Source organism: Protobothrops mucrosquamatus, unplaced genomic scaffold (genome assembly GCF_001527695.2).
Source record: "Protobothrops mucrosquamatus isolate PMUCROS unplaced genomic scaffold, P.Mucros_1.0 scaffold126, whole genome shotgun sequence".
Taxonomy (NCBI): Eukaryota; Metazoa; Chordata; class Lepidosauria; order Squamata; family Viperidae; genus Protobothrops; species Protobothrops mucrosquamatus.
The window spans coordinates 1,280,537-1,296,336 of NW_015386493.1; the positions used below are offsets into that span (position 1 = coordinate 1,280,537).

At 38.6% G+C, this 15,800-nt stretch overlaps 1 protein-coding gene across 1 annotated transcript in view; it reads left to right on the top strand.

The window, feature by feature from the left end:
• Nucleotides 1-15,800, top strand: part of DNAH5 (dynein axonemal heavy chain 5) — a gene marked incomplete at its 3' end in the record, with an annotated part of 73,798 nt that overhangs the window by 45,024 nt on the left and 12,974 nt on the right. The window contains exons 27-37 of the mRNA XM_015812998.1: nucleotides 1,073-1,311; nucleotides 3,047-3,287; nucleotides 4,375-4,574; nucleotides 4,661-4,814; nucleotides 5,523-5,686; nucleotides 6,959-7,115; nucleotides 8,637-8,849; nucleotides 10,197-10,421; nucleotides 11,239-11,411; nucleotides 13,305-13,483; nucleotides 14,135-14,322. Coding sequence (XP_015668484.1) covers nucleotides 1,073-1,311; nucleotides 3,047-3,287; nucleotides 4,375-4,574; nucleotides 4,661-4,814; nucleotides 5,523-5,686; nucleotides 6,959-7,115; nucleotides 8,637-8,849; nucleotides 10,197-10,421; nucleotides 11,239-11,411; nucleotides 13,305-13,483; nucleotides 14,135-14,322 — 2,133 coding nt within the window. The remainder of the gene's footprint in view (nucleotides 1-1,072; nucleotides 1,312-3,046; nucleotides 3,288-4,374; nucleotides 4,575-4,660; nucleotides 4,815-5,522; nucleotides 5,687-6,958; nucleotides 7,116-8,636; nucleotides 8,850-10,196; nucleotides 10,422-11,238; nucleotides 11,412-13,304; nucleotides 13,484-14,134; nucleotides 14,323-15,800) is intronic.

Genomic DNA, 15,800 nt, shown 5'->3' on the forward strand with positions numbered 1-15,800 from the left:
CTCTCTCTCTCTCTCTCTCTCTCTCTCTCTCTCTCTCTCTCTCTCTCATACTTTATAAATAACTCAAGGTGTCAAACATACCTAATAATCCTTCCTCTTCCTGTTTTCCGTACAAGAACTCTGAGGTGAGAAGGAGTGACTGGCCCAAGTCATTGAGCCAGCTTTCATGTCTAAGGTGGGACTAGAATTCACAATCTCCTGATTTCTAGCCTGGTGCTAGAAAAGTAAAAATGCTCTGCTCACTCCTAAAACCTGGGAGTGGGGGAGTGCAATTTCCCAGAGGCTGCTTCCTTTTAACAGTATTTTCCAGACTGACCATCAGTAGTTACTCCAGAGAAATTTGTAAGAACAAAGTAGTGCCTGTTTTGTTCCAAGTGTTTGAAGCAAAATCATTAGTCTGTTGGTATGTTTTCAAATATACGTTGGATTTTTTTATTTTTGAGTTAAAAACAAATCACTGACAAACTTTGTTGATGTTAGTATTCTCCTTCCATGGATGTCCTGGGAATAGAAACCTTAAATCTATGCCCGGAAGATTAGGGAGATTTTCAAGGGAACACCTTTTTCAAGGAGACTGAATTGTATGCACGTGCAGGTGCCTTTTTCATGCACGGAGCTATATTTTGAACTTGTATTGCATTGTGCTGCATGTCTCCCAAAGTGGTAATGAGAATCATGATAATATTCAAAAATGGAATTTGCAGAGACAGTTTTCAGCAACCATCCTCCGCAGGCAGCAATAATCTAGTTTAGTATATCATCAGTGTATGTGTTTATGAGCGCCAGTTTTTAAGATAGGGAATGTCAAGATTCTTGGTAGCTGTATTGGTTCTTTTGTTTCTTAACAATTTTCACCTACAAGTGGGAATTCAGAGGCTGTACAATAGAGAATGGAAAACCCAACCTACCATGAACTCCATATTTGGCTGTTATCTCTTGAGTTCTTAATTTTCTTTCGTTACTGACTTTTCTGCTTTAGAAAAAAAATAAACCTACTCAAGGTAGTTATTTATGTATTGCTTATGGTTTTGAATATTGTTAAGTATACTCAAACTTTTATTCTACTCTCTAGAACCGATTTGACAACCTTTTCCGGAAATACATCACCTACACGGGAGGTGAAGAGCTTTTTGGTTTGCCTGTCACTCCGTACCCTCAACTCCTTGAGATAAAGAAGCAGCTGAACTTGTTGCAGAAGCTTTACAGCCTGTACAACAATGTCATTGATACCGTGAATGGCTACCATGATATCCTCTGGTCAGATGTAAACATTGAGAAGATTAATAATGAACTTCTTGAGTTTCAGAACAGGTGAGGAAATCATAGGAACTGTATGACTCTATTCAACTGAGCTACTGTGCTCTATTACTGAGAATAGGTGGAGGGAACAATTGGTTTCTTTCAGGCTGATGCTAACAATACACTGCTTAAAGCAGACCTCTGAAAGACCAAGAGAAAGAAAATTGAATCTCATTTACTTGTTGGTACTTGTTGAAATGTTAATTGATTTTATTTCTTCTGATTAATTTGTCTGCATCTCTAATAAATGCCACTATGTTATGACTCTTCTTCTATTGGGAAGTGCATATGCCATGGAAATAAATGCACCGATAATGCAGCATTTTTTTTAACAGAACAATGATATGGAAATAAGCTTGATTGTCTTGACTTTGTTACTGAATATTCTGTAATATTTAATGTGCAGTGTTATGTCATAGAAGTAAAAACTGAATAATGAAGATGGAGGAGTAATGGATGATTAATATTAGTATTCCTTGGCTACTTTATGGGAGCTTTTCTAATATATCCTTTGGGTTTATTTTAAAACTTTGCAATAATTGTAGGTATAGTCACTGTAGTAGAAATGGTGCTTTAAGCTTTCCAGGGTGGGGTGGGGTGTTAATTGATTTTAATAGATACCTGTTTTATGATTTTGCAGGTTCAGCTAAGTCATAATGTGGTTTGTATGTAGTGCTATGTGAGGGGTAAATATCAAAATTGTCAAGGATGATGGACAGAATATCACAATGCAAGTCCTGCCTGTTTTGCACATGCATTTGCATGTTGCCTGCCTTGTGGCTGCTTGCCATCATGTTGATTTTGATCCCTTCCATTTTGATATCGCTTAATGTGGGGCATAGATTCGACTACTGTGGCTTTTTAAACAAGTTATGTGTATACAGGACTGTTCTACAAACCGTGGTTTAAAAAGCACTTCTTAATGTAAGATGTGAACTTGGCATATCTTTAGACAATTCCTTTCAAATCCAAAGAAATAAAGCTGTGCTCTGATGTATTTTTCCAGGGTGGGGTGGAAATCTTCTGGACACAGGATTGCAACTTGCATAATTTGCCTTTGGCAGAAAATTAATGAGATATCTCTGCAGGGCCAGACACTGCCATTCCACTGCTAATCTATATTAATAGATTTTAAAAGTTTAAAAATAAATTATATATTGTCCTGCAAATACTAGAGTGTTGATGGAAGTGTTTAGTATTAGAATTCTGTATATGCTTACCTGGAAAGAAAATTGCTTTGAATTGTGTGAGACTAGTAATAAATACTAGACAACCTGTGACCAGCTGAGTCATTGTATCAGAGACATTTCCTTACCGAATTTCTCAATGACAGAGCTTCTAATGTACGTTCTTCACTGGAAAAGTTCTTAAAAATTCAGGAAGATATTCAGAGATGCATTTGCCTTGAAAATAGTCCATGTTAAACAGTACAGTACAGTCAAACATCAGGAAAAGTTTTGTGACATTTTACATTTTGTCATAAAATGTTTTATAAAATATGCCAAATTTCAGTTCCACAGAAGTCATGGGTTCTGGACTTTGGACACATTCTGCAAGTTAGCCCATTTGAGATTCAAAAATTATTGTCTTACAATGCACCATTTTACCCACTTAAAGTTTACACACAGATAAACGGGAGAGTTTTAGTAGTGTATAGATTCTTAAGATTGGTAGTTGTTTTCAAATATTTCTCTCTAGTGGAATGTTACAATTATTTTGAGCGTGTCCACTGTATGTGTCCCTGTAGGTGTCGTAAGCTACCTCGAGCATTGAAGGAATGGCAGGCATTTCTGGATCTTAAGAAAACAATTGATGACTTCAATGAATGTTGTCCTTTGCTTGAGATGATGTCCAATAAAGCCATGATGGCACGTCACTGGAAACGTATCACTGATCTCACTGCCCATAATTTTGATGTTGAAAACGAAACTTTCAAACTGAGAAATATTATGGAAGCACCCTTGCTGAAATACAAAGAAGAGATAGAGGTAGTAGAAAATGATGTGCTTGCATCTTTGATATTGCAACGAATGATCTACCTATTTAGTCAATTCTATTCCCAAAGCACACAAGGTTTCTCACTCAACATATTCTGTACAAAAAAACCCCCTGAAGATAGCAAATCTGTTATTGCTACACTTGAGACATTACTTTTTTATTTGAGTAAAATCTCCAGGTCAAGCTCACCTCTGGTGACTTCATAGCTATCCCAGCAGTATGGATGTTGTTTGCCATTGCCATCTCTTGGGATATTTTTAAACTTCTCAGTCTTTCCTATAGTGATCTTTCATCGTAAAACTAATCCAGGCCAGCCCTATTTAAGTTTTAACGGGTTTGATCAGGTGTTCCTTCCTGCTCTAAGAAATAGCCAAATCTATCTTGATCACTACAAGTCTGAAAAATGAACATCACTGCCTTGGCTCAGGATAATAATCCAATTTTGCTATAGTAACCTACTGCTGTGGCACAGTGGAGGACTTGGGACTGACAGCTGCAGTATATACTAGTGCATTTAATTGAGAGGGACTTTCCCAGGCCTCCAGCTGCAAAACAAGTTCAATTGGTCAATGATATCTTTTATGTTTGCAGAACTCTAACACTATTATTGAACAGTTGCTGCCTTTGTGCTGCTTTTACTCCAGGAATGCATATGGGATTTCCATGCAATCTACAGTATGAGAATTTGAATCAAACTTGCAACCCAAATAAATTTCAGCATTACGACCGATCAGAAAATCTTAGACTATTTTTTGGGACCAGTCTGTAGATGTCATAAATTTAGATTGTGATTTGACTATTGCTGAGACAGCTGATTGGCTGATGGTCATCCTTAGGAAGCTATATATTATGTCCATGGGTAGTAAAATACTTTGTTTTGGATTATAGCAAGTGGGTTTATCTGCCTGAATAATCATTCACATTTTATTCAACTTTTTTGTACCCACAGCATGTATTGAAGCAATTCCTTTAACTTTAGCTTGGAAATTTCCATGTATTTGCTAGAGGCTATTGACTGGAAAATATTTTAATATTCTGGATTTAGTTTTTCACACTAACCCTGATTGATTTTGGTAGGACATCTGCATCAGTGCAATGAAGGAGAGGGACATTGAACAGAAGCTCAAACAAGTGATTGCTGAATGGGACAATAAAACATTTACTTTTGCTAACTTCAAAACCCGCGGGGAACTTCTCTTGAGGGGAGACAGCACTTCAGAAATTATTGCAAGTATGGAGGACAGCTTGATGATTCTGGGCTCCCTAATGAGCAATAGGTAATATGTAATATGTAGACCTCTCTTTTTTTTCTTCAAATGTAGAGATTCATTTGCTCATTTTTGAATATATGCAATTATTGCAGATATAACACACCATTCAAGGCTCAGATACAAAAATGGGTACAATATCTGTCTAATACAACTGATATTATTGAGAACTGGATGATGGTGCAGAATTTATGGATATATTTAGAAGCTGTGTTTGTCGGTGGAGATATTGCCAAACAGCTTCCTAAGGTAAGAATCCTTCTTTGTTCTGTAGATGAATCTGCAGATCTATTAAAGGTAACCTGTGCAGCTGTGACATCTGGATGCTGTTGAACTACATCTCTCAATAGCCCAAACTGGGATGACTGATACTGACACTGTTCGAAGCTATAGTTTAGAGCAGGGGTCCCCAATCCCGGTCTGTGGAACACTACCAGTTTGTGGCCCATTGGCAACTGGGCTGCACAAGCAGTGGGTGAGTGCGGGAAACTTTATTTGTGCATCCTGGCATGTGCGTATGTGTGAAACCATCCCCTCCCCTCTGCTGACACAGCTCCCGGTCCACAGAGCCAGAAAGGTTGGGGACTGCTGGTTTAGAGGGCCGGGGAGTCCCATCTTTAACAACAACAACAACAACAACAACAATAATAATATAAAGTTGGAAAGGACCTTGGAGGTCATCTCGTCCAACCCCCTGCTCAGGCAGGAAACCTTACACCATTTCATACAAATGGCTGTCCAGTCTCTTCTTAAAAACTTCCAGTGTTGGAGCTTATCTTGTGATAAAGCAATTAGATTAATAACTTAACAGACATCAAAACTGGTTTCTAAACATTAGCTTAGTATAAGCAGAAGACGATGAGAAAAGAAATATTGCTGACAGAAACCTATCAAATCTTCACATCTATAGAACATGTATAGTGACTGAAGTGCCACTCATATTTGTACTTTAAACAGGAAGCCAAGCGTTTCTCTAATATTGACAAATCATGGGTGAAGATAATGACGCGAGCCCATGAAATACCAAATGTTGTCCAGTGCTGTGTTGGAGATGAAACCATGGGACAATTACTGCCTCATTTATTGGAGCAGTTGGAAATGTGTCAAAAGTCTCTAACAGGGTAAGTTCTGCTTATTTAAAAGCTCTTCACTAACATACAATCAATTGTATTAATTAACAGGGAAAATGACATATTTATTGCTTTTTGTTCTAGTATGCATCTAGGTTAAAAATCCTTTTTGTGGGCAAGAGCAGTCGTGAATCTGTTGATATTATTTTGAAATTAAAAACTAAATTACAAAGGAGTTAAGTGGTCCTTACAATATTCATGACAGAGCCTACAATATATGGCTATCTTAACATAGAGTATATAAGCATCTTCATGAATATTGTGTCTCAGATTAATACAACATGGTGTGTATAAGTCTTTTGGGCTAGTCCAGGGGTAGGCAACCTTGGCTCTTTTATGACTTGTGGACTTCAACTCCCAGAATTCCTGAGCCAGCCATGTTGGTTCAGGAATTCTGGGAGTTGAACTCCACAAGTCATAAAAGAGCCAAGGTTGCCTACCCCTGGGCTAGTCATAATCCTGTTTTGCATGGCGTTACTAAGTCACAGCATGGTTAGGCTTGACTTAAGATTTAATCTGTATGTGATTTGTGATTAGAAAAGAGAATTCAAGATAGTTGACTCATGCTACCTTGTCTTCACTGCTCCCAGCTCTGTTTTAATTGATTCAGATAGAAGACATAAAGGAAATGCTGGAGGATAGAAACTTTTTCTATCCTATTGCTGTGTTTTGTTTTTAATTTAGCATGAAAGATAGGAATTACACTGGCCAATGTGAATTTAGTTAAGATTACTTTAGCTTAAATTTATCAGAGCTTCCAAAATTTATAAATATTGGGAAGCACATGATCTACTTGTATCTGTGCTATTGTAGGAATGGGAAAGGATAAGAGAGTTTTTCAATTTCTGCATGTAATGTTAATCTATGATCCAAAAAAGTCTGTGTTTTCCTTGCTGGACTGGATATACTCACATGGTTGCTGGAATGGATACAGTTAAGACAAGGCAATTAATCACTATTTTCACCATATTTAGTACTTATTCAAGCCATTGTTCTGCATATTTTTGTATTGCTTAACATTTTAGTGTAAATATGTCTGAGTGAAGTGAGGTTCGTTAGTTCACACAATATATGAATTAATGGATGGCAGTGACATGATCAAAACATTTAAAATGTCAGCTGCAAGACGAGACTCTGATTATATCATTAATGACGTTTTCTGTAGAGAAGAGCTGAGGAAATCTGACCATTGGAAGATTATGACAAACTTAGTTTAAAGTTTACACAGGTGACCCTATTCCTCTTGGTTTTGTTCTGTTTCAGTTACCTGGAGAAAAAGAGGCTCTCATTTCCTCGCTTCTTCTTTGTGTCAGACCCTGCTCTCCTGGAGATCCTAGGCCAAGCTTCAGACTCTCACACTATACAGGCTCACTTGCTAAATGTTTTTGACAACATCAAAACTGTAAAATTCCATGATAAGGTTTGTGTGATTGTAGTATTTTATTGTTTTGATTATCTACTAAGGGCATGATCATTGCTGCAGATCTGCCAAGCTCTCTTGAACCCTGGTGTTACCTCCAAGAACACAAAGGCTCCTCAGTAACCAGTGAAATGATTCACATAGTTCAGTGATGGTGAACCTTTTAGAGACCGAGTGCCCAAACTGCAACCCAAAACCCACTTATGCATCGTCGGGTGCCGGGTGGGTGTGGCCCATTGGCTGGGTGTGGCCCATTGGCTGGGTGTGGCCCATTGGGTGGGCGTGGCTGCGGTAGTAATGGCAGACTGGGTGGGACTAAAAAGTTCAATCAATCAATTCCAACTTTGCAAGATCTTTTTTTTTTCATGAGAAGTTGAAATTGACTGATTGATTGAACCTTTTTTTTTTGTACATGGCGGCGGAGGCCTAAAGCGAAAAAGTATAAAACCCAGCTGAAGGCCTAGGACTGGGGCGATGGCGTGGGTGCCCACAGAGAGGGCTCTGAGTGCTGCCTCTGGCACCCGTGCCATAGGTTCGCCACCACTGACATAGTTGATCATCTATCCATCACATCTTTATTTTTCACCTCGTGGTTGAGTTTAGGGTCTTACCTGGAGGGAGGCAATCTGATAACTCCATATGTTCAGGGCTAAATTGACCCAAATTGCAGAATATTAAGCTGATTGGGACTGATGAGAATTATATCCCGATCTGTTTGGCTTCATCCATTCCCTGTTTTTTTTGTTTTTTGTTTTTGCTATCTGTTAGCTATTTTTGTTGACTAGATTCATGCAATGTAAAAACACAGCAGTATTATCCTATCTGCAGAGGAGCCGTTGTCTAGTAGTGCATGAAATCGTCCAATTAATTTGTAGTGTTGCCAGCTAAAAAGTTACCAGGTCCTGAAAAGATATTTATCTGCCTCTTTGATGAGTGAATGTCAATCATATTAGAGCAGGGGTTCCCAACCGGGGGTGCTCGCACCCCCTGACGGTGCAAGACGATATTCCAGGGGGTGCAAAAACTTGGGTTTTAAAAATTATAGTGTATATGCATAATTTGTTGGCATTATTTAGAACTTTTGTAAGGGGTGCAAGAATATATCAGAAGCATTCTAGGGGTGCAGTGTATAGAAAAGTTTGAGAGCCGCTGTATTAGAGACTATAAATATTAATACATGATGTGAGGTATAAAATGTCTGACTTGGTATAGGATTTGTTGTAGGGTCCAATGGAGATCTGTGATAGAATTGTATGTACTATGTATATTATATAGAATTAGTTGTTTTAAGTATTAAATAAAAGACAGGGAATGGGGAGGGGAAAATAAATAAAAGGATAATATCCTTTTATTTTGTATCCCTAATTTAAATCTCCCTTCCCCAAAGTTTCTATTAGTTCCAACAAAGAGCACATACAAAACGTTGGTAGTCCTAATATCAGATTCACAATCTAAGTTAAAAAAAAACATGAAAAACAAACTGTTACTATGAAATGTTCATGCAGTATGTATGATTCACAGGTATATGACCGGATCCTTTCCATTTCCTCCCGGGAAGGTGAGACAATTGAATTAGAAAAGCCCGTTATGGCGGAAGGCAATGTAGAAGTTTGGCTCAATTTACTTTTAAAGGAGTCCCAATCCTCCTTGCACCTTGTGATTCGACAAGCAGCTGCAAATATTCAGGAAGCAGATTTCCAATTAATTGAGTTTCTTAATACCTTCCCTGCCCAGGTGAATTATCCCTTTCCTTCCTTCTCAATAGGGGAGGGTGTGATCCACGTTTCCAGGATTGTGATTGCTACAAATGTTAATACAGACAGAAATATCTTTACTATGAATTATTTCTAATAAATACTCCAATTGGCATTTAGGAGGTCTTATTAAATTTGGTAGAGCTTCAGAATGAGTAGATATGTAATTTGCTAATGTGATTCATCTTTAGCTCTTAGCTTGGGTTTGGAATTCTTATGAAATAGTCTTAGTTCCCTGTCTTGAAAAAATATAGCGTACGCTTTTGGGGATTTCCAATATGTCTAAAAATGCTCAGGTTAAATAATTTATAAGCCTTCCAGTACATGATACTAATAGCTTGTTTGCAATAATGCCAGCCTTCAAAAAACAAAAATAAATAAAAACTGAAATTTAGACCTGAGGAAACTAATCAAGAGCAGAGATAATTCCATTCCTTCCAGATGATAAAAGAATAACAGAGTTGGAAGGGACCTTGGAGGTCTTCTAGTCCAACCCCCTGCTCAGGCAGGAAACCCTATCCTATTTCAGACAAATGGTTGTCTTCTTAAAAACTTCCAGTGTTGGAGCATTCACAACTTCTGGAGGCAAGTTGTTCCACTGATTAATTGTTCTAACTATCAGGAAATGGTCCTAACAGTCAGGAAAAGAATGTCTTCTTCTTTGAAGAATGAGACCATAAGCATGGCAGAAAAGAAAGGCAATCCTTGGGGTGCAGGTCAACTTGGGGAGCAGAGTATTTGGTATTGAGGGTCTTCCGCACCTTGCATCTGTTCCCCGAAACATCACTTGTAGCAATTACTCTCATCGTTTCAGATTTGCTTTTTGGGTACTTCTAATTCTGGAGGCAGAAAAGGGAGAACCCTGCTTATAGATTCTTATTATCAGTTGATAGTGGGTATTCTCCCTGAAATAGTTCATTTGCTTTGCTCTTTGTTGTCTTCCTCTGCTTCTTCTGAGGAAGTACTATTTGATTCCCAGGGCAGCCTAAGATGGCTCATGAGCTGTTCTCATGATGAAGCATTGCTGCAAAACCCTGCATTATTTTATATTCTACAGTTCCTTTGACTACCTCAATTAAGGCTTGTGTAAATATTGGAAATGCAGTCACATCTCTTGTCTCTTATGGTGTGTGACTTGGCGGATTAGGGGTTTGAGATGGGAGAAGATTATTCAACCTCATTTCAGTTTTCACGAGTGTATAAAACCCCACAGATAAAATTAATTTTTTAAAGTGTAATGTCTCATCTATTGGTTGGCTGAATAAAAAAAGGCTTTGGGAAACTTAACAATTAACACTGTAAACATTAATGTAAATTATTTTTTAAGGTTGGCTTGCTGGGTATTCAAATGATCTGGACACGAGAAGCCGAGGAAGCTTTGACCAATGCAAAATATGACAAAAAAGTGATGCAGAAAACCAATCAGTTTTTCTTAGAACTCTTGAATACCTTGATAGACATGACTACCAAAGATCTGAGTTCTGTGGAACGCATTAAATACGAGACACTGATCACGATTCATGTGCACCAAAGAGACATATTTGATGATCTGGTAAAAAAAAATAAATCTCATTTAAATAACTGCTAGTGAAAGGCTGAATTCTTCTGAATAAGATGTGTCTGTGATATATAAATGTAATCAATGCAGTCAGTCATTTTGGACCAAATGTTACTGGGTTTATTAATGTTACAAAGCTTCTTTGACATTGTAATCTAATAGCCTTCTTGTTAAGCTGGACAACAGCTACTAATACAATCCTATTTTCCATTGTAAATAATAGTTTTGGGGATTTCCCTATGCACTGAGTCCAGATTACTCTTCTTTTGACCTACTCAGAGTCCATAGAAAAGGAGACCCAATTTTGTGGCTGAGGGTTACTTCAGTCTTATAGATGGACCTCTAGTGGAAAGTGACTAGGATTAGAGGAAGATACTGTTTCATGTCTATTTTTTAAAGTTAATTCACCATTACTTTTCGAAATCCAGTCATGTTGTATTTGCTCTTAGTCATAAAGTAATATCCATTACTCAAATTTAATTCATTACAAATCAAGTTAATCACTTGATTATTCAGGTTTTTTTCAAGGCAGAAGAAAAAGAGCAACAATAGTCAAATCCCATTTGAGGATGGGGTCAGATATAGAGCTTATATCATGTATTTACTGTATGTGCTGAGATTGTTTTATCAGCTTTGTACTCCCATTGCATTCTGTGGTTACCACAAGGATGACCTAACTTTGCATTTGAAAATAGTTGTTTCCAAGTAATAAATAGAAGGCATGTCTGTATGGTTAGTCCTTACCTTAATATTGAACTAATATTGAACTACTTAATATTGAACTAATATTGAACTACTCCTTTGTTTCTAGTGCCGCATGCATATCAAGAGCCCTACAGATTTTGAGTGGCTGAAACAATGCAGATTTTATTTCAAAGATGATGCAGATAAAATGATGGTGAATATCACAGATGTGGCCTTCATATATCAAAATGAATTTCTGGGCTGTACAGACCGACTTGTCATCACACCTCTCACAGACAGGTGGGGAACGCATGAATATTTACAGGTTGAAAAAAGATATGCTGACACTATGCAGTGTTATTTTCCAGTATTGGTTATGGAGAATGTCTTATGAATTTTTAGTGAAGATTCAGTGGGAGATAAGGGAGCCTCAATTGACTCTGGACTTCTCAGGATCAGGAAATAGACTCTATAAGAAATCTAAAATTAAAATTTATTGAGATATGCTATGTTAACAGAATCTTTTAAGTTTGTTTGCTTTTTTCCTCTCATCCTTTTTATACCCAGTAAATCAAGAAAGAGCCAGCTTGAATCTCTTCCTAATTCTGACTCCTTTCCCAGGGCTCAAGGAATACTCTATCTCCATGGTTCTCTACAGGGATACAGTTAGAATATGCATCATATTAAATTTTACATTGGGGGGAAAATAGTTTTTTTGTCCCTGAAGCAACATACAACATCTAAATCTCATTATGTAATGCAGGGGTCCCCAACCCCCAGTCTATGGATCGGCACTGGTCCGTAGCATGACAGAAACTGGGCCACACAAACAAGAGAAGCCCCATCTGCAGGCTGCAGGCAGCATGTGAAACCACGCCCCCTCCGGTCTGTGGAAAAACCTCTCTTTATGACAGAGGTCCCCAACCTTTTGGGCACCGGGGACCGATTCTGTGGAGAAAGGTTTTTCTGCAGACCAGAGGGAGTGTGGTTTTGTGTGCTGCCTGCATTCCACAGATGGGGCTTTGCTTGTTTGTGCGGACCGGTTGCTGGCATGCCACAGCCTGGTACCGGTCCATGGCCTGGGGGTTGGGGACCCCTGTGCTACGGAACCGGTCCCTGGTGCCGAAAAGGTTGGGGACCTCTGATGTAATGTACCTCCCCAGTCAGATGCTGGAAAATATAGATGGCTTTACAGAATACAGCATAAAAAAGGCTCTATCACAACTGATTCTCAAAAAACAATGCTAAAAGAGGCCCACCAGACCATACTGAACACACTAGGCAACAGAGTATAGCCTATAACTCACTAAAATGGGCATTCAAACATCTACTAAGAGAGGATACCTTGAAATAGCTTTCTCTTTTGCATTAAATCTCCATATCTTTTTTTTCCATTTTTTTTTATTAATTTTGAAATATCCCCCCCGCATACAAATATAAACATACATTAATACAACTTTAGTATTATTAATTTTAACATACAAACATAAACGTTAATATTGCAAAACAGCCCGGCAACCCCCCCTCCCCGCGTCCGCCCTCTTTTCTCCTCCTTCCTTCCTACACATCCCACCTCCTTCCCTCTCCTCTTCCTTCGGACATGGTTTAGGGGCGCTAACCGGGCATCAGCTCGGCAGCACCCCCTTCCCGCATCCGCCCTCTTTTCCACTACCTTCCTACTTCCCTCCTATCTCTCCTCTCCTCTCCCTACCTTCGGACATGGTTTAGGGGTGCTAACCAAGTGCCTTCTATATTTCTCCATACATCAATACTCCTAATTTAATACTCATTTCGAACTGCCCCCAGAGATCAGGGTGATCCCTGATCTCCCTTCCTTCCGCCGCGCCCTCAAGACGTGGTTGTTCCAGCAAGCGGGACTGGCCTAGGGGATTTTATAGGGGTTTTAATTACTTTTAATTGGACACTCTCAAATATTTCGTTTTAATTAAATTTTAACTAGGTGTAATATGTATTTGTTAGCTTTTTATCATCTGTCAGCCGCCCTGAGTCCGAAAGGAGAAGGGCGGGATATAAATGCAATTAATAAATAAATAAATAAATAAATAAAATAAATTTCTACATTAATACTCAAAATTATTTTATTTCTCCATATCTTATCCTGGCATTTTAGTACCCTTAAGTCTTCCAAATGTCCACAAGAAGAACTTATTCCTGCTCCTTATTTCCTTGTAGGTGTTACATTACTTTGGCTCAAGCGTTAGGGATGAGTATGGGAGGAGCACCGGCAGGACCTGCAGGGACTGGCAAAACAGAAACAACAAAAGATATGGGAAGGTGCCTTGGAAAATATGTTGTGGTCTTCAATTGTTCTGACCAGATGGATTTTCGAGGTCTGGGAAGAATCTTCAAAGGTCAGGATATTATTTATTATGGAAAGTGACCTTTTGTAAGAATCAGTATTGTTGCAATAGTGGATGAACAGCATATGTCAACTTTTGGATATGAAAATGAGAGTATGTTGATTCTAAATTGGCCTGGAAATGCTGGGGAGGGAAGGAACAAAATGCCTCACAATATTTTCTTTCCAAAATGCATGTATTCAAAACTAATGCTCCAAGATATGACAACTAGGATATGCTTATTATCAAATGTGTCTATTGTACTAAATTGCATCCATTTCAGACTAATCATAGCTAATCATCTTATATAAGAGGTTCATGCAGGCACATGGTTCGTGATAAGTAATAAGGCACAGGAATGAGTAAAAGCAAAGTTAAAAATGCAAGGCTCTGTAGGGAAAAGGGAACAAATGTTATCTAGTTCAGCAGCTTGCCCAGAATGACAAGTCATTTGCTTCTTTCAGGCACCTTGATTTTAATCCTTTTATCTGATAGAAGTACCAACATTTCAAGCACATTTTAAATATCATAAATTCAGCTCTAACCTTCTCTAAACTTGCTTTAACTTTTTTAATTTTACAAAACACTGTGATTTGATATCTAATTATGCAAAATGAGTGCAGGACTGACTCCTTTTAATATCAGCCTTTCCTCTGATTTAAGGTCTTGCTCAGTCTGGATCCTGGGGCTGCTTTGATGAATTTAACCGCATTGATTTACCGGTGCTGTCTGTTGCTGCTCAACAAATTGCAATTGTTCTGACCTGTAAGAAAGAGCGCAAGAAGAACTTCATTTTCACTGATGGTGATAATGTAGAAATGAATCCTGAATTTGGCCTTTTTTTGACAATGGTGAGTATTCCAAATAAATAGTTTAACAATATCACATATGAAATATGGGACAGAGTTAAAGACCTTTTTAGAACTTCCAGCTCTGATCTACTCTGAACTCAGTAACACAAACATTCTGATTCCAGTCAAGAGGAAAATACAGGTAGTCCTTAAGTTATGACAGTTAACTCAGCAACAGTTCAAAGTTACTACACCATCCCCAAAAGTACTTATGACCCAGTCTCAAAGTTACGAATGTTGCAGCACCACAGCAGTAGCTCACCCTTACGACTAACTGCAGAGATGCCGCAACATGCCTTCTGCCTACTCCCCCCCCCCAGGCTCCTAACAAGCACTGGGCCTGCTATGCTATGCTCCTTCCCACCCCATCACTGATCACTCACTTACCTTTTGAAGATCTGCAGAGCTCAGGGCCACATGGCAGAGAAGGGGCCATCTTCTCAGATGGTGGTGAAGCTGTTTTCATTAGATCTTGTGTTCCTACACTAAGGCAGAATATCAGCAAGTAGCCCGAGCCTGCAAATGTGAAGTGAGGAAATCTAAGGCTCAAAATGAACTAAGGCTTGCACCAAAAGTCAAAAATAAAAAAGCTTCTTTCAACATGTAAAAAACAAGAAAATAATTAAGGAAATGATTGATCCACTAATGGGAAAAAGTGGCAAGAAGGTGACAAAGAACAGGGAGAAAGCAGTCCAACCTATCAAAAACAGTACCATAAAAAACAGATTAGAAATATAAGTTAAAATAGGCAAGAAAATGGTAAGTGAGCACCTGTCCACCCTAGACAAGTTCAAATCACCCCAAGGTTCTGAAGGAACTGGCAGATGTGATCTCAGAACCACCGAACTATATCTTTCCATGATCCTGGAGCACTGCAGAACTACCAGATGACTGGAAAAGAGCTGATGTAGTTCCCATCTTCAAAAAAGGGAAAAAATGGATCCAGGAAACTACAGACCTATCAGCCTTACCTCAATACCTGAGAAGATTCTGGAAAAGATAATCAAGCAACAAATCAGCGAACACCTAGAAGCAAACAAAGTCATAACCATAAGCCAACATGGGTTTGTCAAAAACAGATCATGCCAGACAAATCTTATTGCATTTTTTGACCAGGTGACAAAATTAGTGGACCAAAGAAATGCTGTGGATATAACTTATTTGGACTTCAGTAAGGCATTTGATAAAGTAGACCACAACCTACTACTTGATAAGATAGAAAAATGTGGGTTAGACAGAAGGGACCTTGGAGGACATCTAGTCCAACCCCATGGTCAGGCAGGAAACCCTATACCATTTCAGACAAATGGCTGGCCAGTCTCTTCTTAAAGACTTCCAGTGTTGGAGCATTCAGAGCTTCTGGAGGCAGGATGCTCCACTGATTAATAGTTCTAACTGTCAGGAAATTTCTCCTTAGTTCTAGTTGCTTCTCTCTTTGGTTAGTTTTCATCCATGGCTCCTTGTCCTGCCTTCAGTTG